Genomic DNA, 26,472 nt, shown 5'->3' on the forward strand with positions numbered 1-26,472 from the left:
CAGCCACATGCTGTCATTCCTCCATGAATGCTGCCCCCAAACCCCATTCATCTGCCTGGAGCATGTCAGCCTGTTCACATCCATTCTTACCCAGTCTTCAGAAAAAAAAACCCTGAGGTAGGCAGGGCTGCTAGGACTAGGTCCATTTTTCAGATGGGGAAAACTGAGATGGAATACAAACTGCAAACTCCAGTCCAGGACTTTCAACAACAAGGCTGAGAGCCTGGGAGACTGGAGGGCTGAGTCCCGGAGGCCTCTATTGCGCCCCCGCACACAGAAGGGGCCTGTGGCTCTGTTAGGGGCTGAGCCCAGAGCTGAGAGGAGGGAAGGGTCCCGGGGAAGCCCCTCTGTGGTTGGACCTGTGCTGGGCCTGGCCTGCACTTCTGGGGCCTGGGTGAATGGGTCCCCGCACCCCAGCTGTGCGGAGCCCCAGGGGCCTACAGCTCCAGGCAGGCAGCACACGCCGCCCCCCCCCACGCCAGCCGCTCACGCCACTGGGAAGCCTTTCAGAGCCGCGGGTGCCGTGTCCCTGTGGAGGCGGCGGCGTGCCCGAGGCCTGCAGAGGGTCCGAAATCCTGGGAACAGAGCCCCGGCCAGCCTGGCCAGCACCTCGTTAGGAGGCCCAAAGGCGGGTGGGAGCCGTTCAGGGACAATGCTGTTTATTTTTCTATTTTTAAACAAGTCTGAGGTCTCTGGGGGCACAGATGAAGTTATCGGGAAAGACGTGAGTGGAAGAGAGCCTGGGCCAGCAGGCCGGGAGGAGCCCCAGGGACCCGGACCTGGCGGAGCTGAGAGGGGCCTGTTTGTCTTGTGCTCTGAGAGCCCGGGGCTGGGACCAGGGTGCTGGACAAGCATGTGCCCAGGGCCTCTGCAGCCTGTTCCCTCGGTGCCGCTGGGGAGTTGGGGTGTGAGCGATACGTCTCCGTGATCCCATCGGTCATGTGCAGAGGGGGGAGGCGGGTCCCCCTCTGGAAGGAAGCCCGGGTTCACTTCTCACCTCGGCCACGTGAACGCTTCCCAGACCCTCCGCTTCCTCATCCGCCACCAGGGCCGGCCATTCTGGCCTTGAGTCCCTGGCACCCTCCCCGGGAGGAGCAATGGGAGGAGCAATGGATGACGTGTGCACCTGGGGGGCTGGGGCACCCCTCTCACCGAGTCCTGGAGAGGCCCTGGAAAGCGGGCTTGTCACTCATTCCCACCTTAAGGGTAAGGAAGGCGAGGCCGGAGGAGTTGGGTGACCTGCCCCGCAGCATCCGGACCCAGGCCCCCCTGATTCAGAGCCCACTCTCCTCCCACAAACCACGCTGCCTCTCAGGTGCTCCCGGCAGGGGTGACGCGCTGTGCTCTTGGGAGCTTTCGGAGAAATCATGACTCATGGGCAGAATCAAGCGGAGGGCTGCGTGGGCCTGGCCGGGTGAGCAAGGCCTCCGGGGAAGGGAGAAGCGTGTGAGAAGCAAGGAGAGCTGGACGTGTGGCCAACGGTCCCGGTCTGATTCTGGTCCTTACCGGGCACCAGCTGGGTGACTGTGGGCAGCTCACTCGTGTACTCCAGGCCTGAATGTTCCCCTCCGTGAACCAAAGCCCATCACAGAGCTACTTCCCAGGGCCGATGAGAGGGCCCGATTAAGATACGACACGTGAGGCGGCAGGGGGATGCTCAAGCTCCATACACATGAAAACTCCTCTCCAGCTCCTGCCCCAGACAGCAATGAGAAGTATGGGTTGAGCCAACTGCAACAGGCAAGTAGTGGGGAGACCTTATGCATCGCCCCCCTCCCGGAGGCCCCGCACATAGGCAGCCACTGCAGGTACAGAATCTCCTACCCAGGATGCATTGGAGAAGGGGCTGCCCTTGGCCATCCCTTGCACACTCCCTCCACCCCCATCACCCCAGCTTAGAGCCGCAGGGCATCTGTGCCTTGCCCTGGGGTCCACATAGAAGATTGGGCCAAGAAAAAGGAAGGAATTGGCTCAAGACCACTCAGCCAGAAGCGGGCGGGGGGGGGGGGGGTGGGGGGGGGGAGGAGGAGAGGGGAGCTAAAACTAGAACCCAGAGCTCTTCCCCACCGTCCAGGCTTTCCTGACTACCTGTCTGGGAGGCACGACACACCTGGGCGGTGAGGAAACTGAGGCCCGAGAAGAGCAGCGATGTGCTCGAGGCCGCTGGGTCCGTGGCGCAGCCCAGGTGGGAGGCCAGACCCCAGCTCTCCGCTGCTGGCTGCTCAGCCCAGAGCAAAGACTGCGTCCTACATCCCTGAGCTTTTTCTGAAACCAACCACTTCTTAATTCTTTGGCTGAATGTCTAAATAAGGATTTTTGCCAATTCTGAGCCCCGCTAACTGATGAAGTTGTCAGAAAAAGATCTAATGATGCTTGAAAATGCAGGGAGCGAGCCAGCTGCCAAATTGCCCTCCCAGCTCTGACTCTGCGTCAAGGAATCGGGGGACCCCTCCCCCTGGGGGGTGGGGGGCTGGAGGTGGAGACTCGGCTCCCTTTCATCAGCTGTGTGATGTGGATGAGTTGCTTAGCCCCTTTGATCCTCTGCTCCCCAGCTGCGAACGAGGATAGTAACTCCCTTCTCCGTGGGGCGCTTTGAGGATTAAATGAGATGATGTGTGTGTGACATGTCAGCACGGTGCCAGGCACAGCACAGATGCAGGGCAGCCCGGGAGGGTGGGACAGGCCAGCTGACTTAACTGCCGGATGGACTGAGGTGGCTGTGCCTGCAGCCCAGAGTGAGTGAGCGGAAGCCACCAGCTCCATTTGGGGAAGTGCTGGGTCAGCCCCGATATCTTGGAGGGAGGGGGCAGCGTGCGTCTCAGATGGGATGGAAGGCTCAGCGGGACCTCGGGCCCTGGGAGGTGGGCCTGGGAGGCTGGGCAAGCCGTGCCTTTTGTTCTCTCCTCTTCTCCGTGGAACATTTGTCCCACTCAGGAGCCTCGGCACTAGGGGTGGGGCCTGGCTTGGGGACTTGGGAATGAGACAATTCCCAGGCCTGGCACAGAAGCCCGAGAGGCTGGGCTCTGAGAGGGGCCCTCCCGAAATGAGCGGGACCGAAGTACAGGCCACCCCAAAACATGAGACACACATACGTGATCTGCCTCCCAAGGGTAGGGCTCAGGTGAGTGGTGGTCACTAAAGTGGGAAAAGTCATTTCCCCTCAGTCACCAACTGTCCAGGCCACATCTCTCTCCTGTTTTCCTTCCTCTCCTGGCTACATACATGTACACAGATGTAGACATGCATGCATACACATGTCGCCTGCTTGGTGACCTTTCATCTTCCCCAGAAGATGGAGAAGAACGAACAGGTCTTGGGTACAAATCTGTTTTTGCGATTCTGGGGCTTTGCACAGAACTGTTGACTCAGAGACTCAGTTTCCTCATCTGTCAACGTGGAAATATCACTGAGCTTTACAGACCTGCTGTGAGAAGCACATGAGGAGCATGAACAGAGTCTGTAACCAAGAAGCACATGACTAATGGCAGTGGACATTTGGGGCTGGAAAGTAGAATTGCTGTAACCATGAAATCTGCTTCTATTTTTAGCAAACCAGGGAGAGTATCTGAGGGTGAGGGAGGGGCCCAGGCAGTGGCCTAAATACAGCATGAGGATTATCCCGGGGTCCAGCTGTCCTAGTCCGGGCTACAGGTAATCAAACATACCCCTCCCAGCCGGCTGCCTCCCCTGCGTGCTCAATTCTAGGCCCACTGGCTGAATGCAAAGTGCTCAGAGGACCGCGCTGAGCTCATGGGAGCCGAGAGATGCGTGTTAGGAGTGGGCAGGCCAGCTCCTCACCAGGGATCAAACCTCAGCGTTTCCTCAGGATGTGGTGGGAGTGGGACCTGCAGAGGGAGGCCTGGGCTCCATCTCTGCTCAGCCGGTGAGGGGCCCTGGGACCTTGTATGATCCGGTCCCACCTTGTGCCTCAGTTTCTTCATTTATAAAGGCCTGTCCACTCTTGGGAGGTGCAACCTGGCCAGGAAAAAGCTCTGACAAAATTGATTTAAAAAAAAAGCACAGACAGATGCCTGGAGTCCAGGTACTGTCTCCCCCTGCCCCCTCACTCTTCTCAGGTGGACAGGGGTGCCATTAGCCGTGGAGAAGGGCTCAGGAGCCCCAAGGCCACCAGGACCCCTTCCAGCCCAGGACTCTGCCAGACGAAGCAGGGCGGTCATTTGTAATAACAGAGTTTTCACTGGACGGATTGCTTACGCCCTTTGACCCTCTGCTTCCCCAGCTGTCAACGCGGATAATAGCTCAGCTGGCCAAGGGCTGCTGGGAGTGAGCGTAGGTGCCGGATGGCTGAGCACTGGCCTGGCCCGGCCTCAGGACACCACGAGGGAGGTCCTTTGGGGTCTTCCGGGAGGGGTGCTGTTCCCAGACCTGCCCGGCTGCCTCAGAAGCCACTCGGCATCCTAAAAAGTGGGGAGGCGACGCTGCCAAAGCATGACCAAGTGCCGGGTCTCTCTAAGAGGCAGGGAGTCCGCCAGGTAGGCTGGGGGAGCCGCTCGGGGCCCCGTTTTTGGCACGGGGGTCAAGAATCAGCTCCGTAAAGCCCGGAGGTTTGTGATTCTCCCAATGGTTCTTAGCCCTGAATTTCCTAAGAAAAGGTCTCGTAAGCCCCCCAAACCTCAGTCAGTGCACAATGCAGAGGAAGTGCCTAGTAACGACTTATGGGGTGAATGAATGAATGAGAACCAGGTGTGGGAACCTCATTCATCAGCCTCTTTTAAAACGTCTCTTATCCATGGGACTTTCCCCTTGATGATCGACAGGACAAGGGGTGACATTTCCCAGGGGGCCGTGGGGGAAGCAGGGGCTCCCAGAGCAGCCTGGGAGTGTGGGGTGGGGATGGGTCAGCGTGGGAGCAAGGCTCTGAGGACACCAGGCAGGCGGAGTGCTGGGGAGCTGGGAGTGGAAGCACCGAGAAAAGGCTGGGGCAGCCGCCGTCGGTGTGGAAGGGCCTGAGGCGGCAGCATGAGGAGAGGGTGCTTTGGGGTGTCCCCTGCACACCAGGAATGCAGGTGTGGGTCCTCAGTGAAGATGGCGGGCTGGGCACGTGCATCTCTTTCCTGACACCCAGTGAAACGGAAGGAAGGGGCGATGGAGGCTGGACCCACAGAAGCAGGAGGACGGAGGGAAGCAGATGAGCGAGTGGTGACCGACGTGGCAGGCACCAGAGAGCAGGGCCCGGAGCCTGCACTGGGAAAGCGGGGTGTCAACCTGTCCTACATACCAGCATCCTCTGCAGGGGTCCTCAAACTTTTTAAACAGGGGCCCAGTTCACTGTCCCTCAGACCGTCGGAGAGTGCGGCGCACATTCCACACATGCGCACTGCGGGCCCGGGACGAGTCGGCTGCTAAGCAGGACAGGCAGCGGCTGCAAAAACACCCGGCGGGCCGGATACATGTCCTCGGCGGGCCGCATGTGGCCCGCGGGCCGTAGTGTGAGTACCCCTGCTAAAGGCTCTGGAACGGAAAGCACCGGGTCTCACTGGAAATGGAGGTCGGCTAACAGGAGGACAGATCGAAAGTCTTGAAAGGCAGCCGGGGTTCTAGACCTCCCCCTACTCGACACTGTGGGGTGACTGCGCCCCTCAGTCCCCGCAGGAGATTGGAGGGCTGTTCTCTGAGACGAGTGTAACAGAAGCTTCCTGCGCTGGGGATGTCAACCACCATGGAGAACTGGAAATTAAATTAATATATTTAAGTCTGAGACTCCACCAGCCGGCTTTGCCGACTCAGCTCCAGCACACTGGCCGCCAGGACTTCACTCCTGCCTTCTCTAGAGTGTCCTCAAGAAATGGCCCCGTCAGCTCACCCTCCAGCACAGCTCCGGTCCATAAACCCCACCCAAGGATTTGAGCTTTGAAACAGCTTCTTGGCAACCACCCCCTCGCCCCACTCTAATGATGAGCAGACAAGGACCAGCTCTCCAAGGAAGGCCTCTAGCAGGAGCAACAAGACCCAAACCAGCTAGTGGGGAAAGTACCTGGGAGAAAAGATCGGAGAAAACACAGGAGAAAGGGAGAGGATACTATTAAAAAAAAAAAGGAATAAACTTGAGCTCTTGGAAATCAAAAGCATGATGGCAGAAGTGGAAAACTACATTAGAGTTGGGGATCAAGTGGAGGGAAGTTCCCAGGAAGAAGAGCCGAAGAGGAAGCTGGCAGGTAGCTGAGAAGGGAAGGACCACCCCAGCATGTGCGATACCAGGAGATCAGAGGGAGACGTTATCAAAGAAATAGTTCACAGAAATGTCCTTGAACTGAAGGACAGTTCCCACCCAGTGGGTCCTCTGTGTGCCCGGCACATGGAGGAAAGGACCCACACTCACTCACACTGTTGGTAATTTCAGAAGCAAAGAGCATACAAGTTTCGGGGTGCGGAGGGGTGCGGGGAGACAAGTTACACACGAAAAGAATCAGGAAACTCTAACAATGACAGCGAAGCTAAAATGTAATCGAGTGATGCTTTCCAAATTCTGGCACTGGAAAAAAAAGACTATATCCAACCTGTCATTCAGTTCCCTCTATGAAGAGTGAGGGGAGCATAAGACACTCTCAGGTATGTAAGGTGGGGAAGCATTGACCTCCACGCACCTTTACCAGGAAGCTACTGCAGGATGTGCTCCACCAAAACAAGGGAGGAGACAGACAGAGGGGAACCCCGGGAATGGCAGATCCAAGGGAGACGCAGTGTGCAAGCGTCCAGCAGCCCCGATCTCCCGGGAGACCCTGAGATCTTCCCGCAGGTCCTGCCACCCACCGTCCTGGGCCCGGAAATTAGACACCCCGTCACACCACACCACTACGCATCCGTGTTTACAGAAAGCAAGATCGCTATTTACAAGAACAGAAACACTGAGCTAATTCGCTTTTAAATACACCACGTAGAGCAGCAGACAGAGAGAAAACAGAAGCCTTCTGCGTGGAACAGGCGGGGCCTTGGCCGCAGGCTTTCCCACCATCCTCTGCTGCCCAGGCCGCTCTCCCCTCTCTCCGCTGATGGGCAGACCCTTCCCAGGATTACCCACCCTCATTATCCACAAGTGAAGCCAAGTTAAGAAAACAGGACCTTCCCGGACCACTGGAGAGCCCGAGCCAAGTTGCCGCGGTGCCTGGAGCTCCCTGGGGCCCCATTCTCCGAGCCTTTTCCAGAGATGTGTTCTGGGCAGGGTGAGTCACGAGCTCCCGTCCTCGGGGCCTCGCCCGGAGAACACAGGGACACTTGAGCCCCCACCTCCCAGCAAGCCTCTCCTTGCTCGTTGTGGGAGGCAAGCTTTCTGCTTCGCCCAGGATTGGAAAGACACAGAGGGAAATTTTAGTCCTAGATCTAAACCCCCGAAAGTTAATCTGAGGACCAGGAACGGTCAACGACAAAGTTCTCGACAACCAGGAACAAAGGGAGAAAAATGAAGACTGAAAGGGATGTGTATGGAAAGAACTATTCTTGCTTCTGGGATTAGATCCTTCTTACGTTTCTGTTCTAAAATGAACATTGAAAAAAAAAAAGTAGAAGGATGGTGATTGTGGTTGACGTATTTTTTAATGTCCTTACTTGGCAAAATAGGAAAGTTGACATCTCTAGCTAATCCTTCCTCAAAAAAAAAAAAAAAAAAGAGAAGTGGGGCGTGTTTCTAAGTGGTTAGAGCATTGGCTTAGGCACCAAAGGGGTTCAATTCCCAGTCAAGGGCATGTACCTGGGTTGCAGGTTTGGTCCCCAACCCTGGTTGGGATGCGTGCAGGAGGCAACCAATCAACGTGTCTCTCTCACACATCGATGTTTCTCTCTCTCTCTCTCTTCTCTCTCTCTCTCTCTCTTCTCTCTCTCTCTCTTTCTCTCTTCCTCCCTCCCCTTCCTCCCTCCCTTCTACTCACTCTAGAAAGCAATGGAAAAAATATCCTCTAGTGAGGATTAACAAAACAAAACAAAACAAAAAAGAAATGGGGTTGGGGAGAGGGAATTTCATTGCCTCTGATGGCCCAAAGTCTGGGACAGAGTGTGGTAGATGACACAACAGAAAGTAAGACCAAGCCCCAGACTAGGTCCAAGTCCAGAACCAGACCAGGAGGGTGAGGAGGGCACCTGTAGATACCGAAGTGGGGGCTAGAACACCCCAAATGCTTGGCTGGCCCCACTTGGTGCCCTTCAGTGACAGGGAGCTCACCCCTTCAGTGCACAGTTCTGATTACTAGAAAGAGCTTCCCTGTGCCGACAAGAAACTGCATCCTTGCATCCAGGTGTAGCATGGGGGGCCTGGAGCCAGGCCCGTCCCCTTCAAGGACAGCCTTTCACCCGCAGGAAAACAGGCTCCACGTGGCACCCCTCCCACCCGGTGGTCTTTGGTTGGGGTCTCTCTGCCTCCCCCAGCCCCAATCATTCCTCTTGTGAAGTGACTTGCCTAAGAACACATGGCTAGCAAGTGAGTTCGAACCCAGCTCTTCTGCTCCCGGCCCAGTGCCCTGCCCCCTAGTTCTAGATGTGGCAATGGCTGTGTTCTTAATTCATGAGATGGTTCTGGTTGCTCAGAACCAGTTGGCAAAGCAACAAAGAAACAAAAAAAAATTTTTTTTTTTAATACAAAACAAGTCAATGTGATCGCCATACGCATACCTGCACAGAAAAGGGTATGGAAGGAGGCAGGGCCCAGTGGTCATGGCAGTCCCCCTTTGAGGTGGGCTGCCTGATGATTTTTACTGTGTTTTTCCTTTTCTCCGTTTTCCAGTTTTTGTTTTCCCAAGGACCTTGTTTCTATTTGTATGACAACATAAAATAATAACCATGCAGAAAGATGAAATAAGAGAAGTAAAATTAAAGTCATTTCTTTCAAAGATCCCATCTCACTTTCTGGCCACTTTCCAATCAATAAGTTTTTGGGGGGCTGGTGCTCCAGAGATGGCCTAGGTCCCCGCCCCCTGTGGGCGTGGTCGGCCCAAGACCCGCCCTCCACAGCTCTCCATCACTGGGCTTTACTGCAGCCTGACATTCCTGCTGCATCATCCCCGGCTGCCAAATGGTGACCCCACAGACAAGCAGTCCCCAGACCACCCAGGGTCACCTGCCCTGAGTAGAAGAGGAGAGCCCAGCCTTGGGGGTCAATCTTGACTGACAGTTCAGGCTCTGCTGTCAGATGGCCCTGGGCAAGTCATTTCCCTCTCGGGGGGCCTCGCTTTTCCCATGGGTAAAACCAGGGTGGAGAGCATTTGGCAGAGATTAGACTGGGTGGCCTCTAAGTTTCTTTCCAGGCTTAATATTGAAATATTCTGGGACTGACCGGGGACATAGCCTTGCCTCTCGGGACTGCCCTTGGATTCCTGAGTGGAGAGTCTAGGTCTGAGAGAAGTCCCAGCCATTGCACACAAATGTGTTTGAGCATGTGTGTGTGTGTGTGCACATGTGCATGTGGGAGTGTTGGGGTGTGCAGGGGTGTGTATGGGAGTAGGAGGTACCAGAGGGACAGGCTCCCTGTTCTGTACCCAGCACAGGTACATCATCCAGTTATCTCACCTTTTTGAGGATCCTGCTCCTTCCCTCTCCAAAACCCCAGCCGTGCTCCCCCCCGCACACACACACACACACACACATGTGGTCTCTCCCCCAAGGGCACCATCCCCCAGGCCCCTGGCCCTCTTCCAAGAGGTGCCCACGGCTCTCAGAGTCCACCTTGGTCCAGACAGAAATGAAGGTGGGTTCTATTGCACAGTGACAAAGTCAAAGCATTTTTTCCGCCGAGATCTGAATGAAAAATCCGGAAGCCCGACAGCGCCGTGATTTGTAACCTGACATGGCCTCTCTATGCATTGAACAGACTTTAATTAAAATCTCAGGAGTGATGAGAGCCCTTTGATTGTGCACCTCCCGGCTCTTCCAGGTGGAAAGGCAAGGTCCTTTCACAACAAGGACAAAGGCTCAAGGATGGTCCCTAAAAGACTGGGGGTAGGGGTTCCCTGACAGCTCAGGCGAGCACAGCCCGTGGGCTTGCAGGCAACACCACTCCACCCACTTCCCGAGTGAGGAGACTGAGACCAGCTCTTTCAGCCCCTCAGCAGACCCCGGTGACCTCACCCCCATCGCCCCCACCACCCTGGACTCACCCTCAGGGCCGGCAGGGAGCTGACCTGGTCCGTGGTCAGGGTCGCCTCCTTGTAGTACTTCCCAGGTGGGCAGAGCTTCAGGAAGGTGTCGTGGATGCTGAGAAGAGAGACATGACGGGCTGGGGAGCGGAGACCAGCAAGCCCCCGCCCTCCACCGTGCTCTTTGGAGGAAAGGGACTCGGGATTGATTGACACAGAAAAGGCGGTTATAAATCATTCACCCTTCCAGAAACATCCTTGAGGCTCCAGTGCACAGAGCACACCTGGCGTGGGATGGGTGGGGGGAAACATCCCCCAGGAAAGCACGGGGGGGGGGGACTGAAGGACGGCCAGGAGGAGAGGAGCCGTCTGTAAGGGGAGGGGGTGAGCCGTCTGCCCCAGCCCAAAGGAGCATTATCTCTGCTGTGGTTAGAGTTGCAGGTGGGAGGTGATCATAAAACTCAAGCTGACTTTCAGTCAATGTTACGAACGTTGAAGCATGCTCTGAGGCCATAGACCCATTTGGCTGGTGCCCAGGGCAGACGGCCCCGCGGTCCTCACCCAGGTTCCCCCTGGGAGTGCCTGCCGCATGCTGCCTTCTCTCGGGGACACGTTTCATGGAACCTGCACGACAGTCTCGCCAGAACAGGGCCTTTACCTCTTGTTTACAGATGAGGACACTGAGGCTGAGGAGGTAAAATAACTTGCCTAAGGTCACACGGTGGTAAGAGTGAGAGCCAGAGCTACAGACACCTGGGCCTTCCCCCAGGAGCCCAGAGAAGGGGGGTGTCGGGGCGGCTGAGGGAGACTTTAGGAACCTCTCCTGCCCCTGAAACCCTCTTCCCATGCACGAAGCTCCATGCTGGGTGCACGCCAGCACATGATCTCATTGAATCTTCCCATCAACCCCTGGGAGAGACATAGGAGTGATCATTTCTATAGGCGGGTAAACTGAGGCACGTTTAAGGGGTGTGCCCAAGGTCAGACAGCTTGGAAGAGAGAGTGTGGGGTCTGAACCCTAAACCTGGTTCTTCTGGCTGTGCCGCCCACCCCTCAAGTGTTCTTCCCCACCCAGGGGAGAGACTGGGAGCCCCGCCCCTCCTGGAGAGCCCTGGGGAGGGGGTACGTGGGGGGGGGGGGGCCCTGCCCGGACTTCGTGCCTCCCCAGGCCTCGGGGTGGGTAGGCTGCCCGCACATGAATCGTGGCTGTGTCTCAGCTGCCACAGAATGTCCTCCTCCTCCAAATATGGATCAGCCGGCTCTAAGTGGAGCTCTGAATTAATCACTAATGGACTCAAAGTCAAAGTCATTTAAAAAACTCACACACTCAGCCTGCCAGAAACCCAGCCGCGCAGGCTGTGGCTCCCGCACACCTAGCCCAGGCGCGGGAGGGGCTGTCTGCACCGGGAGAGGCGGGCACCAGCTCCACTGCGCACACTCGGGGGACCGTGAACCAGCCACGTCCCCTCCAGGCCTCAGTTTCCCCCGAGTGAGATGAGTCTGGGTGATGCCCTCGCCCCGGGTCCTCCTGTTCAGACATTCTGTGGCTGTTTCTGTACCTCTTTCTGTTCACCTCTTGCCTCTGAGGCCCTGGATTCAGTGGTTTCCAACTGGGTCCCTTGTTAGAATCATGGAGGGGGCTTGGGAAAGGATCCGTGTCCACCCCTGGAGATTTCCAGCCAAGGCCAGGATGGGGCCCAGGCCCCTGTAGGTTCTGTAAGCTTCCTCCCGTGCTGCTGTGGTGCAGGCAGGACTGAGAACACAGCGCCTCCAGGCCCGTCCTGGCTCGGTGGCCTGGGCCATGTGGTCAACAGGCTTTGCCCACGGTACAGCCTGCAGGTATTTTATAAATAGCCCTCTCTTTCGCCTGAAGGCGTTTAGTCCCGTGATCGACCACTTCCAGGCTATGTGCCTTGGGCAAATCCTTGCTCTGAGCCAGTTCCCTCGTTTGCCAAAAGGGGATGATAACGCCATGAAAATAGCAATGACCACACACTCCGCACGGACCCTGCAGCCTGTCACGGGTTGGGTCATCTCATTGTCCTGATAACAGCCCTTGCTCTCAGGTCACCCTTTTTTTTGTACGTGTGGAAACCGAGGCTCAGCAGAGGTAAGAAACTCACCCACAGTCACTCAGCCAGGAAGTGACCTCTGAGCCTCGGACCCAGGCCTCTAAGCAAGCCTGTCACCACTCCACCTGCTGACCTGGGGTTCCAGGAAATCCAGGAGCTAAGGGCCAGGACAGGGCCTGGAGCCCGGGAACATCTCCATTTCGCTGGCTAGAAATTTATCCTATGGATTAATTCTCCCCTGTTGGATAAGCTCTTTGTGCATGAATGTTGGATGTAACAATTATTTGTAAAGCTGAAAGCCATAAACAACGTAAGTGTACATTACAGGGGGTTGGTAAAATGAATTACGGTTCATCCGTAAGAAGGAATGCTCCGTAGTCATTAAAAAAGAAAGAGGCAGCCCTAGCCAGTTTGGCTCAGTGGATAGAGCGTCAGCCTGCGGACTGAAGGGTCCCAGATTCGATTCGGGCTAAGAGCACATGCCCGGGTTTCGGGCTCGATCCCCGGTAGGGAGCGTGCAGGAGGCAGCCAATCAATGATTCTCTCTCATCATTGATGTTTCTCCCTCTCTCTCCTCCCTTCCTCTCTGAAATCAATAAAGAAATATATATTTTTAAATTTAAAAAAAAAAAGAAAGAGGCAGATCTCTGTGCTTTAAGCAAAACCAGCCAAGATGTACAGTATGAATGCTACCCTATAAATGAGGACATGCTGCAGTATGAATGGGATACCCTTTTTGAAGGGGGTTACCCTTGGGGAAAAGACCTGGGGAAATGGGGGAGGGGGGGGGGAGAGACATTTACTTTTTTATGTAGAGCTTTCTATGCTATCGAATTTTCTAGCCATGCTCACAAGTTACATTTTAAAATTAGATTTTATTTTTGCTCAAGAGTTACTTTTTAGAAAAGCTCAGTAGGGGTAGTAGGATGTGAGTCACTTGAAGTTTTGTCATTTTTTTTCTATATTTAAAAAAAAATGAGTGGATTTTAAGTTTCAAAGGAAAATAATATAGCCCCGTGACTGGCGCTGGTCTCCACAGCTCCCTGTGTCCCGGCCACGCTCAGGGCCTGGGGAGGCTCGTGCTTGTGGCAAAGGCACCGCCTGCCTGGGACTCGAGGTGGGAAGTGTGGCTTTCAGGCCGGGTGTCATGGCGGGGAGCACAACTCCACTCCACGCAGAGACAATGAGGGGAGAGGGCCCCAGGCCTGAGGGTCTAAAAGTGGTCTCCTCCCTCCAGCCTCGCCCCACCCCATGCCTTAGAGAGCTCATTCATCCCTGTAACACGTGTTCGTTAAGCACCTGGATTGGGCTGTGCACTCAACCCTCCCTCACGCCTTCCATCCCTCTGCCATCCCATGAGGGATGTGGTGATGGGTGGCTGTGGGGACAGAAACCTGCTGAGAGCAGGGACCAGTGTTCACCATTACACTCCAGGGCCGGCACAGTGTCTGCCACACACCAGGCCCTGAAGGGAGGCTTGGGGAGGGCGTGGGAGCTGAGAGAGATGCAGTTAGCACATCAAGGTTACTGGGCCAGTGACGGTCCAAACGGGCTTCAGACCTGTTTCCTGAGTCCTTCCCCTTTTCTTCATCATCCCAGGGAGGGCCTGTCTGCCTCTGTGATTCCATGAAGAAGCCCTGCCATGCGTCCCCAGCAGCCTGGAGCCTGACATTCCACTCACCTCCAGTCAGGCCTGGGAATCCTGACCCCACCCCCGGGGCTGGGTCCGTGTCTGCCTGCTCTGGGCAGCCTCATCTCCAGGGCTCTGTGGCTCTGAGCAGGCACCACCCTCAGGGGCCAGGGCAAGGTCCCAGCCCAGGAGGGGAGGGTGAGGAGAGGGGGGTGGCTCTACTCACCACAGGATCTCATTTCTGGTCAGGAAGGTCAGCGCCTACAACAAACCACAGAGAGGTGACCTGCCCACTCCGTCCAGCCCTGCCCTGGCCTCCCGAGGCGTGGGGAGCTTCGGGGGCTGGGGTGGCATAGCGCATGCTCTCATCCCACAGCCAGAAATGGAGGCACCTGGCCCTCAGCAGTGGATGCCTGAGGGGGTGGCCGAGGAGGGAACAGTGCCCTTCCCCCTCCCCTGTCTCTGATGGTCTCGGGAAGGAGTGTGTGGGCTCAGACCTGGAGAGAGAATCAGAGACAAGATGGAAACTGGGCTGTGGAGCAGGAGACGGGTGGGGAGGAGGCCTCGGAGCACTGGACTGGACCTCAGCAAAGGCCAGGGCCACTGCTATCTGACTGGTAGACTCTAGAGTCTAGAGCTTCAGGTAAGAGTCTTCCCGCTCGCCCCACCTGCCTTAGGAAGCTCCCACCTCTGCCCAGAGTCTCAGCCTGAGCTACCCACCTGGTACTCTTCCAGGTCCTCCCAGTGGATCTGGTACCTCAAACATTGTCCCATGCCAGCCACACCTTTCTCTCCGCCGGCAGCAGAACCTTTGCCCCCAGGGCTCACCCGTTTGTGTGACCAGGTGATCTGGTTGCCATAGTTGCCATACATTCTACCTTCTGCCCATTCTACCTGAGCTTCTGAGTGGGCAGAGAAATGGGTTCTTTGGGTTCCCAGGGCTAATAGACGCCACCCCTAAGCCACAAACAGAAAGGCAGCCAGCCCAGGAGCAGGGTTGAGTGCTATTCTGTTGGCTCGGGAGTCACACTGCCTGGGTTTGAAGCCCAGATCCGCTCATGCTAACAAGACATGTGACCTTGGGCCAGTTACTCAGCCTCTCCGGGTCTTAGTTTCCTCACCTATGAAACAGGGGTGATGACATGGGACGTTGTGAGGACGATGTGAGTTAATACAGGCAGCAATGGCAGGCACAGAAGTGCTCAATAGATGTTAGCTATCCTGTCATGGGTTGGATCATCTCATTGTCACAATAACAACCATTGCTCTCAGGTCACCCTTTTCTGTAAGTGTGGGAACTGAGGCTCAGCGGAGGTGAGAAGCTCACCCACAGTCACACAGTTAGGAAGTGACAGCTGAGCCTCGGACCCAAGCACTTTGCCAAATGCGGGGATGCAAAAATGAGGATGCGTAGACCCTGACCTCAAGAGTGGCCCAAAGAGCACCTAAAGGGGCGTTCCACCCCATCAGTCAGGGTCCAGTCAGGGTGCGGGAAGGGTCCCTGCAGGAGCAGAGGGTCCATTCAAATTAGGATACTTTGGAGAGGGTCTAAAAAGGGAACTTGATGGAACTCTTCAAAAGGCAAGGTGGGGGGTAGACAAACCACCCAGGCGAGGGCAGAATCCACAGAGTGGCTCCAGTCCTGGCCCAACACACAGGGATCAGTACCCCAGCATCGCCTGGCTCCTCTTCCTGTCTCCTGCAGGAATGAAGGGCAGGGTGGAGCGTTAACCTGGGAAGACAGACAAGTCCAGCTCAGCTTCAGTGCCACAGGCCAGGAGGGGCCTCCCACAGCCACCCCCCACTCCTGCCTCTGGGCGGTCTGCACGCCCACCCTCATTGTGCCCTGCGGCTCTCCTGGTTCTACCTGGTCCTTCCAAACACTCTCCTCCGTGAACATCCCAAGGCCTTTCTGTTGCAGCTAACTTATGTCTCTGGGACTCAGCTGCTCGGTTTTCTTTTCTTTTGCTCCGTTTTCTTCACCTGTCCTTCCCGGAGATGGAGCCGGGCAGAGGAACCCCAGGGGCCCTCAGTTCCCCGTTGACCTGGCAGACACAGGGGAGGCACCTGCAGTGTGCTGGGAACCTGGCCCGGCCCTGGGGAGAAATGAGTGGCTGTGGTCTCAGCCTTCAAGAACTGGATACTTCACACGCGCGCGCACACACACACACACACACACACACACACACACACACACACACACACGCACACATGCACGCCTGCCAAGGGAGATTGAGCGGATGCCATCAGAGGCTTAATAGTACAGGGCTGGCTGCATCACTGTGGGCAAGTCATACAACTACTCTAAGCCTCAGTTCCCTCATCTATAAAATGGGGATAATAGATCCCCACTTTATAAGATTCATGCAAGGATAAAATAAGATATTTACTTAGCTCTTATTTACAAGGTACCAGGCACACAATGAGTTCTCCATAGAGGGTAAGTAATATTGTTACTTTTGACAGCTGAGCCTGGAAGAAAGGGCAGGATTGTAGCAGGCAAAGTCAGTGATGAAATCCCATCTGCTGCTAAGCCCTTGGAACGTCCACCATCATTGACTGGGCAGCTTCTCTCTGCCAGCCGTGTCCACGCAAGCTGCCTCCTGCCATGCACGCCGAGGTCTGTGAGGTCCGCAGGGTACCGCTCCTTCACTCCGGGAAGGCAAGCTGGTGAGGCTCGGTGATGCTGTGGGAACCCTCAGGCGAGTGGGCAAGGGAGGATCCAAGCCTGGATGGCAGGTGCAGGCCTGGGGATGCCCACAGCGTGGGTGGGAGCCAGGTGAGCCGTGGGTGACACCCCCAGAGGCTGCTTCCTCCTCAAGTCTCACTCAGCCCTCCTGTTACCTGGAGGTGCCCGCGGCCGCGTGGCACAGGCTGGTGGGTGCCTTTGCACCCTGTTGACACCCCCGAATGGGAAACCGACTAGAGAACACCCCTGCAGCTCTTTTTCCAACAGCTGCTTATTGAGAGGAGACAGAGTGCCTGGGAGACAAGGTCCGGCCCTCGTGCAGCCAGACGCACAGAGGAAGAGCAGCATCCCCTCCGCAGAGATAAGGCCCTGAAAGCAATAAAGCTGAGGGGGGGAGGGGGGGTGCGGAGGCTTCCTGAGGAGGCACACGTGAGTGGAGGCCGAGGGACGGGGAGAGGGGAGCCAGGCTGCGTGGGGAGAGTTTGTCAGGCCCAGAAGGGAACAGCCTCCAGCTAGAATTTAATAACACGGTTTGGCTTCCGCTACCTTTGTTTACAGCCTTCCTTCCATTTTGAAAACGGACGCAGGTTTGCCATTTATAACTGTGATATAAGGTTTCCTTTATAAATAGACCTGTTTAATGAAAAGAAGTAGGAGCACATATAAAGAAAAATGCTGAGTAAATAATTGTACAGGTGGTGAAGGAATATGCCAGAAATCATAAACCTCTCTCTTTCTCACCTCAAGCAGGTAACCAAGGTTTGCAAACTCTGCTGCCCTCCCCTCCCCTTTAGTTCCATCCCCCGGCCCATCCTCCCAACTCCTGCCCACAGCCGCCCCACCACACACACACAGGTTTCTGTGATTTCATCGAGAGAGGGTTCTCATTGGTGCTTACAAATAGCGATAACAGCAATAAGAATATCACCTCACATTTGCATATCCCTTTGTAATTCCAAAATGCTTTTCTGTGCATCGGCTCATTTATCCAAGAAATAAAACCTATGCTCCTTAAAAGAAAGAAAACACACACACACACACACACACACACAAAAAAAAAAAAAAAAAAAGAAAGATCCCCACCCCCATATGATTCTTCCTTCAATTCACTAACCAACCAATATCTCTACCCCCTCCATCCAAACTCTTCAGCAGGGATTTTGAAAGGGGTGTCCTTGAACCACAGCAGGCCCAGCCTGGCCCCACAGCTCTCATCCTTCCTCCCCAGGGCCTGCCCCTGCCCGAATGCTCTGGCATGGAATGGCATGCGCTCTTTGCAAGGTTTCTGAAGGCTTGCAATGAACTCTACCAACTGTTCAAACTGCAACGCCTACTCAGACCTTGATTTACACGTCTCTTAAAAAGGGCTGGAAAACAAACAAACAAACAAAACACACACACACACAAAAACAACAACAACACACACAAAAAGACAAATAGCCCAACTAAAAAAATGGGCAAAGGATTTGAATAGAACTTTCTCCAAAGTCAAATGTAAATGTAATTTTGCTACTGTTATGAATCATAATGTAAATATCTGTGTTTTCCGATGGTCTTGGGCTCTACAGCAGCGGTTCTCAACCTGTGGGTCGAACTGCTAGCAGGGTCGCCTAAGACCATCGGAAAACACAGATATTTACATTATGATTCATAACAGTAGCAAAATTACAGGTATGAAGTAGCAACGAAAATGATTTTATGGTTGGGAGTCACCACAACATGAGGAACTGTATTACAGGGTCTCGGCATTAGGAAGTTTGAGAACCACTGCCCTAAAGGAAGGTGACCTTGCCATAAACAACCAGTTTTTTGCTAATATAACTTCCTTGTTCCCACCACCTTCTGCCTATAAAAGTCTCATTTCGTACAGCTCCTCGGGACTTCTTTCTATCTGCTGGATTCCACGCTGTCCGATTTATGAATTGTTGAATAAAGCTAATAAGATCCTTAAAATTTACTCAGACTAATTTCGTTTTTTAACACATACAACCCTGCAATTCCACTCCTGTGTATATACCCAAGAGAAGTGAAAGCATTTGTCCACATAAAATCTTGTACATGAATGTTCATAGCAAGATTATTCATAAGAGCCAAAAAAGTAGAGCCAGCCCAAATAATCACCAAATAATGAATGTATAAATAAAATGTGGCATATCCCATATAATGGAGCATTATTCTGCTGTAAAAATAAATGAAATATTAATACATGGTACAACATGAATGAAGCTTGAAAACATTATACTAAATTAAGAAAGCTAGTCACAAAAGGCCACATATCATTCCATGTATATGAAATGTCCAGAGTGGAAAAATCTATAGAGACAGAAAGTAGATTGGTGGTTGCCAAGAGCAGGGTGGGGGAAGGGAGGGGAGATTAGGAGGTTACTGCTAATGGACATGGAGTTTCTTTTTGGGGTGATGAAAATATTCTAAAATGAGATGGTGCTGATGGTTGTACAACTCTGTTATACACTATAAGATTGAATCGTATGTCAATTATCCTATATAATAAAGATGTAATATGCAAATGATGGTTATGCCATGAAGCATAACGACCCACCATGTAAAGACTGGATCACTGATCAGGAGGATGGGGCAGTGAGCTACAAGCAGGCGGCAGAGAGCTACAGGAGGGGGCAGGGCAGCAAGCTATGAAGGGGAGTGGGAGGGAGGGGAGGCGGGCGGGGGAGCTACAGGAGGGTGGGGCAGCGAGCTACTGGCGAGCTACTGGCGCACAGATTCGTGCGCAGGGCTACTAGTTTATTAATAAAGTTGTTATTGAAAACAATTTCAAGGAGCATGTATGTTCTAACTTAGTGCCCAGCACATCGTAGAGCCATTATAAATATGATTAAAGAAATGTGTAAATGAGTATTATATTTTCAAATAGTTTCCCATCTATTTCCTCAGCCTGTGAGTCTTGTAGATGGTTGGGGGGGCGCGGGGGGTACTCCCACTGTAGTTACTCGGTGCTGAGGACCAGGGTGGATCCTGCTGGGGCAGGTCACTGCCCAGCCCTGAACATCAACTAGATTTCTGTTTGCGTTCCCAGCAGCTGAGCCGCCTGGAAAGCCACGCTTGGGCAGGAGAAGGGGTTTTCTATATTCCTTCGGTGTGGCAAGAGGCAGGCCTGGGGAACGCAGACTGTGGGATCTACAGGAGCATGCTGGCAGACTGCAAGGAAAAGGACAAAAGGACTGCCCTTCTGGTCTCGGAGACAGGGGACGAAGAAAACAGCGGCGACGCCAGACTGTCATGAGCTCATTACCCCAGGATGAGGGCGCAGGGTGCTTCGAAACATCCCTGGTGCTGAGAACCTCAGTGCCTGAGTCACGCTGCCTCAAGGTCGCCTGTGGGATAAGGTGGGGGCTGCACACCTCTAGAAGTCTGCCAGCAGGGGTAGACATGACTAAGGCACAGCTCCCAGCCTCCCTGGCCCTTGGGCAGGGAACCCATATGTCCCAGGGAGTGGATCAGAGGGGCTGAGAGCTCAAGCAAGGCTGGCCAGGATGAAGAGGCACTCTCCCAGGGACAAATAGGACAACCCAGACTCCCACGGTGCAGGCCGGCACATTGTCTGTCAGGCCAGCTGTGACCGTCACGCCCGGTTATTCCAGCAAAGATGCGCAGAACAAGTATGGATCTGAGGACACTTCCCCGTGGCCAGGGAAGCCCCCGCATGCTGCCAGGCACTGACGTGGAGTAGAGAAGGGGGTACCCAACCTGAAACACAGCATTTAGGCAGAGGGACTAGCTCCATGGTCGGCAAACCGCGGCTCTCAAGCCACACGCGGCCCTTTGGCCCCTTGAGTGTGGCTCTTCCACAAAATACCGCGGCCTGGGCGAGTCTATGTTGAAGAAGTGGCGTTAGAAGAAGTTTAAGTTTAAAAAATGTGGCTCTCAAGAGAAATTTCAATCGTTGTGCTGTTGATATTTGGCTCTGTGGACGAATGGGTTTGCCGACCACTGGGCTAGCTCCTCCAAACAGACCCTCTAAAGCAGTTCTTTAGTTTCCCATTTGCCTCTCCTGGGAGAGAGTAGGGTTGCTAAGGCTGGAGCTAGAAACAGAGTAGGCCTTCCATGGATGGCACATTTAAATGGGGAAGAAATCACCCCACTTGGAAGACACCGGAGCGTTATTCCTAGGAAGCCGAGAGGTGGAAGCTTGGGAGGAAGATCTGAGCGGTTTTAGAGAATAAGCAGTCTTTTCTTTGCACACCAGGGAAAGACTCCCTGGCCAGGCGGCGGGGAGAAGCCTGAGGGGGCCGATCCAGAGGGCCCTGGGGACCCCCACCAGCCAGACGAGCAGGCTGGAGCCTGGACCCGGAAGGAGGAGGGGGTGGGAGACTATGCAGGTACACCCACACCATCCACTGCCTTCGAGCACCAAGGCCACTCCCCGGGCCACACACCACCTTCCCCCGATCGAGCTAGCCGCACCCAGGCTCAACTCAAGGGTAGGTCTCCTGCCTCTGCATCTGGCTTCTGGGCCGAGGGTGGGGATGGGCCTACGTTTGGAGGAGACTGAGTCTCCTGACAGGTGAGTAGGGCACCTCAGGCAGTGGTGGGAAGCAGGTAAAAAGCAAGTCTGACGCTAACGGCCTAGAGTTAGTGCAGACGTCACAGGCCAAGGGCATAGTCCTCCCCCAGACGCCCCTCACTTCAGACAGCTGCCACGAGCTCTGGGGTTCTCAGGCTACCGGCGCTTCTAAGTGGCCACTATCCACTTGGGTTCGATAATTCACGGGAAACAACCCACAGAACTCAGGGAAGCACTAGGCTTAGGACCAGAGTTTTATTATAAAGGGCTCAAGTCAGGACCGGCCAAGGAAGAGACACATAGCGCGAGGTCTCAGAGGCTCTCCAACGTGAAGCTGCCGTGTCCTCGGATGTCACCCTCCTGGGCCACCCATGCGTAACTAACCAGGAAGAGCTCACCTGAGCATTGGTGTCCAGCGTTTGCATTGGGGCTTCATTATGTCAACATTACGGACAGAATCATTGGCCCTGTGATTGAAGGCGATCTCCAGCCCCCTCCCCTCCCCAGAGGTTGAGCTGATGTCATCTGGTTCAAAACCCCAGCCCTCTGGTCACATGGTTGGCCCCCATCCTGAGTCATCTCATCAGAGTGAACTCAGGCGAGGTCTGAGCCGCCCACTTGAATAACAAAGACACTCTTATCACCTGGGAAGCCCCAAGGATTTAGAGGTTGCCTCCCGTGAACCAGGGACGTAAGCCACCCAAATTCCTTATTACTCAGCACCAGGAAATCCGGGGTGGCGTGGGGTACAGTTAGAGAGACAGAGACCTAGGTCCGACCTTGTGAGAAGAGGAGAATGATGTTCGTTTGGGGATGAAAAGATTCACTCAGAGGAAAAACAGGGACAGGTAATATCTTCAAATTTAAACCTTTGTGTTTTTTCTACCTTCTCATAAGAGATCTTTTTTTTCTTTTAATTTTAATCTCCCATTCACATTGCCTGGGGGGATGTAAAATTGTGATAGCAGAGGAGAAAAAGCTAGAAGCTGTCAGAGTGACTATTTTTTATTTTAAAAATCCAAAGGGAAGGCTGAGGGAAGCAGGGTCCAGAGTTTATAAAAGAAGGACAGTGAGGAAGCCCTATGCCACCAAGGTGGGCGAGGGGCTCCGACGGGGAGCACTGCCCCTGCCCGGCGTGGGGAGCCTGTTAACCTTGGGGAGGAGCCACAAGAATAACCAGATCCTCACTGTAGACCTGTGGTGGGCTGTTAGACAGACATGAGCAGAGCAAGGACAGGGGCCGGGTACAGAAGGTCACCAGGATGGAAAGCCCCAGGTGCCCAGCAAAGGACAATCCATTACAGGGTGGGACCTCGCCCCAGGGTGACTTCCTCCCCTAGCTTATCGCTGGTCATGGGGTTTGGACCCCCTGACCTTTCTTCCCTAGAGATAACATCTAGGCCTAAAGTTGTGTTTCAGCTGCAGGCCCAGATAGAGCAACAAAACCAGCCACAGCTGACCTCAGGACCAGCTGCATTGAATAGAGTGACCCCTGCCCTGGTGCCGGTCAGTCAGTCAGTGGAGACCACAACCTGAAAGGACACACCTGGAAGACTGCTGAATGTTCTACTGAGATCTTCCCCTGGGACCTCCCCTGACGTCTCCACCCTTAAAAAGTGCGTTATCTTGGGAAGCACGGTCCCTGGGCCTTCTGGTAATAAGCATGTTACCATTGCCTTCCTCACTCCCAAGCTCCTAGCTGCCCTTCCTTTACCTCTAGATTAGAACTTGTTTCCTAAGCCCAGTTCTTCTTAGGGATTACTCTTTCTGCCTCTGTGATCTGTGATTAAATCACAGAGATGGAAGCCCCTGGGGTGCTGCCCTGCTACTTGGCTTTGTGATGGGAGAAGTCCTGGCGTTTTGGTTCTAAATTTCCACAGACGAACCTTAAAGACCATCTCGTATGGTTCTCTTGTCGTTTGGGTCTTGGCTCTGAATTCTTTCCTGGCCAGAACCCAAGTACCGAGGCTGCTGAACCCAGGTTTGGTCTGACCCCACCGGTCTAACACCTGGTGCCGTTCCACCGCCTACAACAGGCCCAGCCCCCGGCTTTCATTCAAGGCTGGCCCAGCAGAATGACCGTCTGTTTCCAAGGCTCTGCTAAGCCCCCTCTGAACTGCCCCGACACCATGCCCCCATTTTCAATGACCCAGGACGCTCCACAAAAAGTGAATGGGGGGGGGGAGAGGGGGGGAAGCTCATAGGACAGAGAACTGCTGGGGTGCAGGAGGAAAGCTCCAGTACCCGCTGTTGTGTGGCGCTAGATTGTGGTGCCCCTGCCCCTTGGTGACTTGCATAGGATGCTGGTGCCCCAGGTCCCACCAGGACTTCAGGCACTGCTGTGAGGACGGGTCTAAGTGAGCTTGGTCCAGCTCAGAGCGCTGCCTCAGGACTCTCTGGGCATTTCTGCCCCAGGACCCCTCCACCGAGAAGCCTCCGCTGTCGGTGAGTGAGCACAGCCCAGAAGGTCAAGGTGACCCTCCTGGGGGTGGGCGCTGGTGGAGAAAGGGCACCCGTTCTGGGAGGGATTTGTGGCTTCTCAGCAGGACTATGAGGTCCTGGCTCTTCAAGACAGATGTGACTGGACACTCCGGCCTAGCTGGACTTCTCCTTCCCCACCTCCCTCCCCAGCCCCTCACTCCTGCTCCCTGGGACCAGCTCTCACGTTAATCACAGCCGCTGCTGGTGTCTGTCCTTCTTTCCTGTGACAGCTGGCTGGGGCACCCACAGTGTTCCAGGAGCCTCTGGGGTGCTGCCCTGCTACTTGGCTTTCTGAGGGAGCAGTCCTGGGTTTTTAGTTCTAAATTTCCATAGACACACCTTAAAGACCATCTCGCTGGACCCCTATGTTATGCAGATGAGCCCAAGAGGAAACTTGCCTGGGATCACGTGGGGAGGGCTGGAACCCAGCTCATTTTCTCGTCTCCTCCCTCCCAGCAGGCCTCTAAAAGCCGCTCGCTGGAGGTTTAATGAGATCCTATCTGTGAAAATGCCTTGTAAACTGTGAAGCATTATAAATACGCTATTTGTCATGATTTGTGCCAGACCTGGGACTGGAACCCAGATCTGCTGACTCCCGGCCAGTGCATTAAACCCAGCAATAAGAAGACTGCATTAGACAGCTATTTAGGATTTCTTATTTTTATAGTCACACTCTCAGACACTTGCTTACTAGAAACCCCAGCCCAGCCACCCTCTCGCTGCGGAGGGCTCCGTGTTGCTTTCTGCGGGGTGGCGGAGGGTGGCTGCTGTCCTTGTCGATGTGTCATTCCCTTATTCAATTTTTCTAAGTTGTCCCAGGCACTTGGCTAGTGCTGGGGATAGAGTGGTGACCAAGGCAAACACAGTCCCTGGCCTCAAGGAGAATCGGGTCTCGTAGGGGAGAAACGTATTCAATCAACACTTGGATAATTATATAATTTCAACGTACTGAGTGTTATGAACAGAGGGCAGGATGCAATGGCAGCGAGTCCACAGAGGCACCAAACCAACATTGGGGGTCAGGGGACCCCCCTTTGAGGAGGAGGCATTTAGCTGAGACCTGAAGGACGAACAGGAAAGAGGCAGACATGGGAGAAGAAGGGGGCTTCCTGGCAGGAAAAGAGCTTGCCTGTGGGCCTCAAGATGCTGACCCTAAGAATAGACCAGGGCCAGAGGCAGGCCAGTCGAGACTGGGAGGGGCTGGGGCTCCTTGAGGGTTTATCTTCAAAGCTTTCTTGCGTGTGTTGTGCAGAGCAATGACATAACCAGATCTTTGTTTTCCAGGGGTCATTCTGCTCGCAGGGTGGCTGGCGAGCATGTTGGACAGGGGCCAGCCTGGCTTTGGGGAGGAATGTGAGGAGACTACCCAATAACGGAGGGGAGGGGAGCCATCCTGGGACAGGGCTGTGGCCGTGAGAGGAGAGAACCGGATGAGTTCATATGACATTTTAAGGTGGAATCAGCAACGCAGGGAGGGCGGGTAGGAAGGGAAGGAGAGGGAATTGTCGACGGTGAGCCAATTGTCGCTGGGTTCCTGACAGGAGCAGCCGGTGGATGGAGGAGATGCCTCTTCCTGAGCTGGCAGCCTGGGGGAAGGGACAGATTTGGGGGAAGAACAAGAGCTGGGATATGTTGAGTTTCTGTGTAATAGTCACGTGGAGATAACAAGTGGCAGTTAGTTATGTGGGACTACGAGCTCAGAACGGAGCTCCGGAGTGGAGACAGACACCTGGAAATGTCCAGGCATAGGTGATAGTGAAGGTCGTGGAGGAGGCCAGCCAGGGATCACCGTGGTGATGGAGGCAGGGTCCCTGCTTCAGGGAGCTAACATTCCAACAGAGTGGACAGGGGCTGCCACTTCCGGTAACAACAGCGTAGCTCCTCTAACAATGAGCTGGACGAAGTCCTAAAGCCATCTGTTTGCAGGCAGCCAGGATTTGAGAGGACAGGATCCCCGAAGGACAGGGAGCATATGGGAGTGACATTGGTGTTATTCTTCTCCTTAAGGCAGTGGTCGGCAAACTCATTAGTCAACAGAGCCAAATATCAACATTACAACGATTGAAATTTTTTTTGAGAGGCAAATTTTTTAAACTTAAACTTCTTGTAATGCCACTTCTTCAAAATAGTCTCGCCCAGGCCATGGTATTTTGTGGAAGAGCCCCACTCAAGGGGCCAAAGAGCTGCATGTGGCTCGAGAGCCGCAGTTTGCCGACCACGGCCTTAAGGCATTGCTGATTCATGAGTGGCATGGGGCAAAGAGGCTAAGAACCCAGCCAAGGTGGTGGATCAGAAGCTGAAAATTTGCACTGGAGGTTTTGGTGATGGGAGACAAAATTGGAGCGCAAAATTCCCAGGCCAGCAGGACCTGAGGCCCAAGATGTCTGGGAGAAGAGAAGCACATCATGTTAAAAGTTCCAGAACGCTTTTCCATGAGGCCTCTGCTGACTCATAAACAGCACTTGCTGGGGTACGGAAGGGCTGAGCAGAAAGCACAGCCCAGAGGCCCCGAAGCTGAGCAGAGGTTTGGGAAGGCAGATGGGGCTGGGGAAACAAACTTGGAATCCAAGACCCACCGAAGAGCACAAACCCTGGAACTCAACCCAGGTCGCAGTGAGAACCCCGGGAGGGGAGGCGCTAGGCGGGGGTTGAGTTGGCAAAAGCAGCCTTCACAGACATGGGAGCCAGCGTCAAGGCAGCCGCCTGCCAGACCGGATGAGGAGTGGCCCCTGGGACGGCCTTCGGAAAGGCCAAGTCAGTCCTCTCTGATGAGAAACTCGTCTGTCAGGGCCCAAAACGTGTCTCCATCATCGAAGCAGACGCACGGGTGATCCGGAGACCGGCGTTAGCTAATAAAGACTTTCAAACAACCACGATTAATGTGGTCAGGAACATAGATGGCGAGGTGGAGAATTTTAGCAGAGAAATGGAATCTCTGTGCAAAAGAGCCAATGGAGATTATAGTGGAATGGGTAGAATTT

General features: G+C 54.4%; 1 protein-coding gene across 2 annotated transcripts in view; it reads right to left on the bottom strand.

Annotated features, from left to right (window-relative positions):
• The window catches only part of CIB4 (calcium and integrin binding family member 4), a 35,502-nt gene extending 20,802 nt beyond the window's left edge, over window positions 1-14,700 (bottom strand). Inside the window, exons 1-3 of one of the 2 annotated variants that reach the window (XM_028140264.2) lie at window positions 14,502-14,700; window positions 14,008-14,042; window positions 10,125-10,197 (exon numbers count right to left, since the gene is read on the bottom strand). In XM_028140264.2, the coding sequence (XP_027996065.2) occupies window positions 10,125-10,197; window positions 14,008-14,042; window positions 14,502-14,654 (261 nt within the window). In that variant the 5' untranslated portion in view covers window positions 14,655-14,700. Of the gene's footprint in view, window positions 1-10,100; window positions 10,198-14,007; window positions 14,043-14,501 lie in introns of both variants that reach the window. The other variant, XM_008162339.3, reaches the window with a different exon arrangement.
• Between the last annotated feature and the right edge of the window lie 11,772 nt (window positions 14,701-26,472).

This window comes from Eptesicus fuscus, chromosome 16 (genome assembly GCF_027574615.1).
Source record: "Eptesicus fuscus isolate TK198812 chromosome 16, DD_ASM_mEF_20220401, whole genome shotgun sequence".
NCBI lineage: Eukaryota > Metazoa > Chordata > Mammalia > Chiroptera > Vespertilionidae > Eptesicus > Eptesicus fuscus.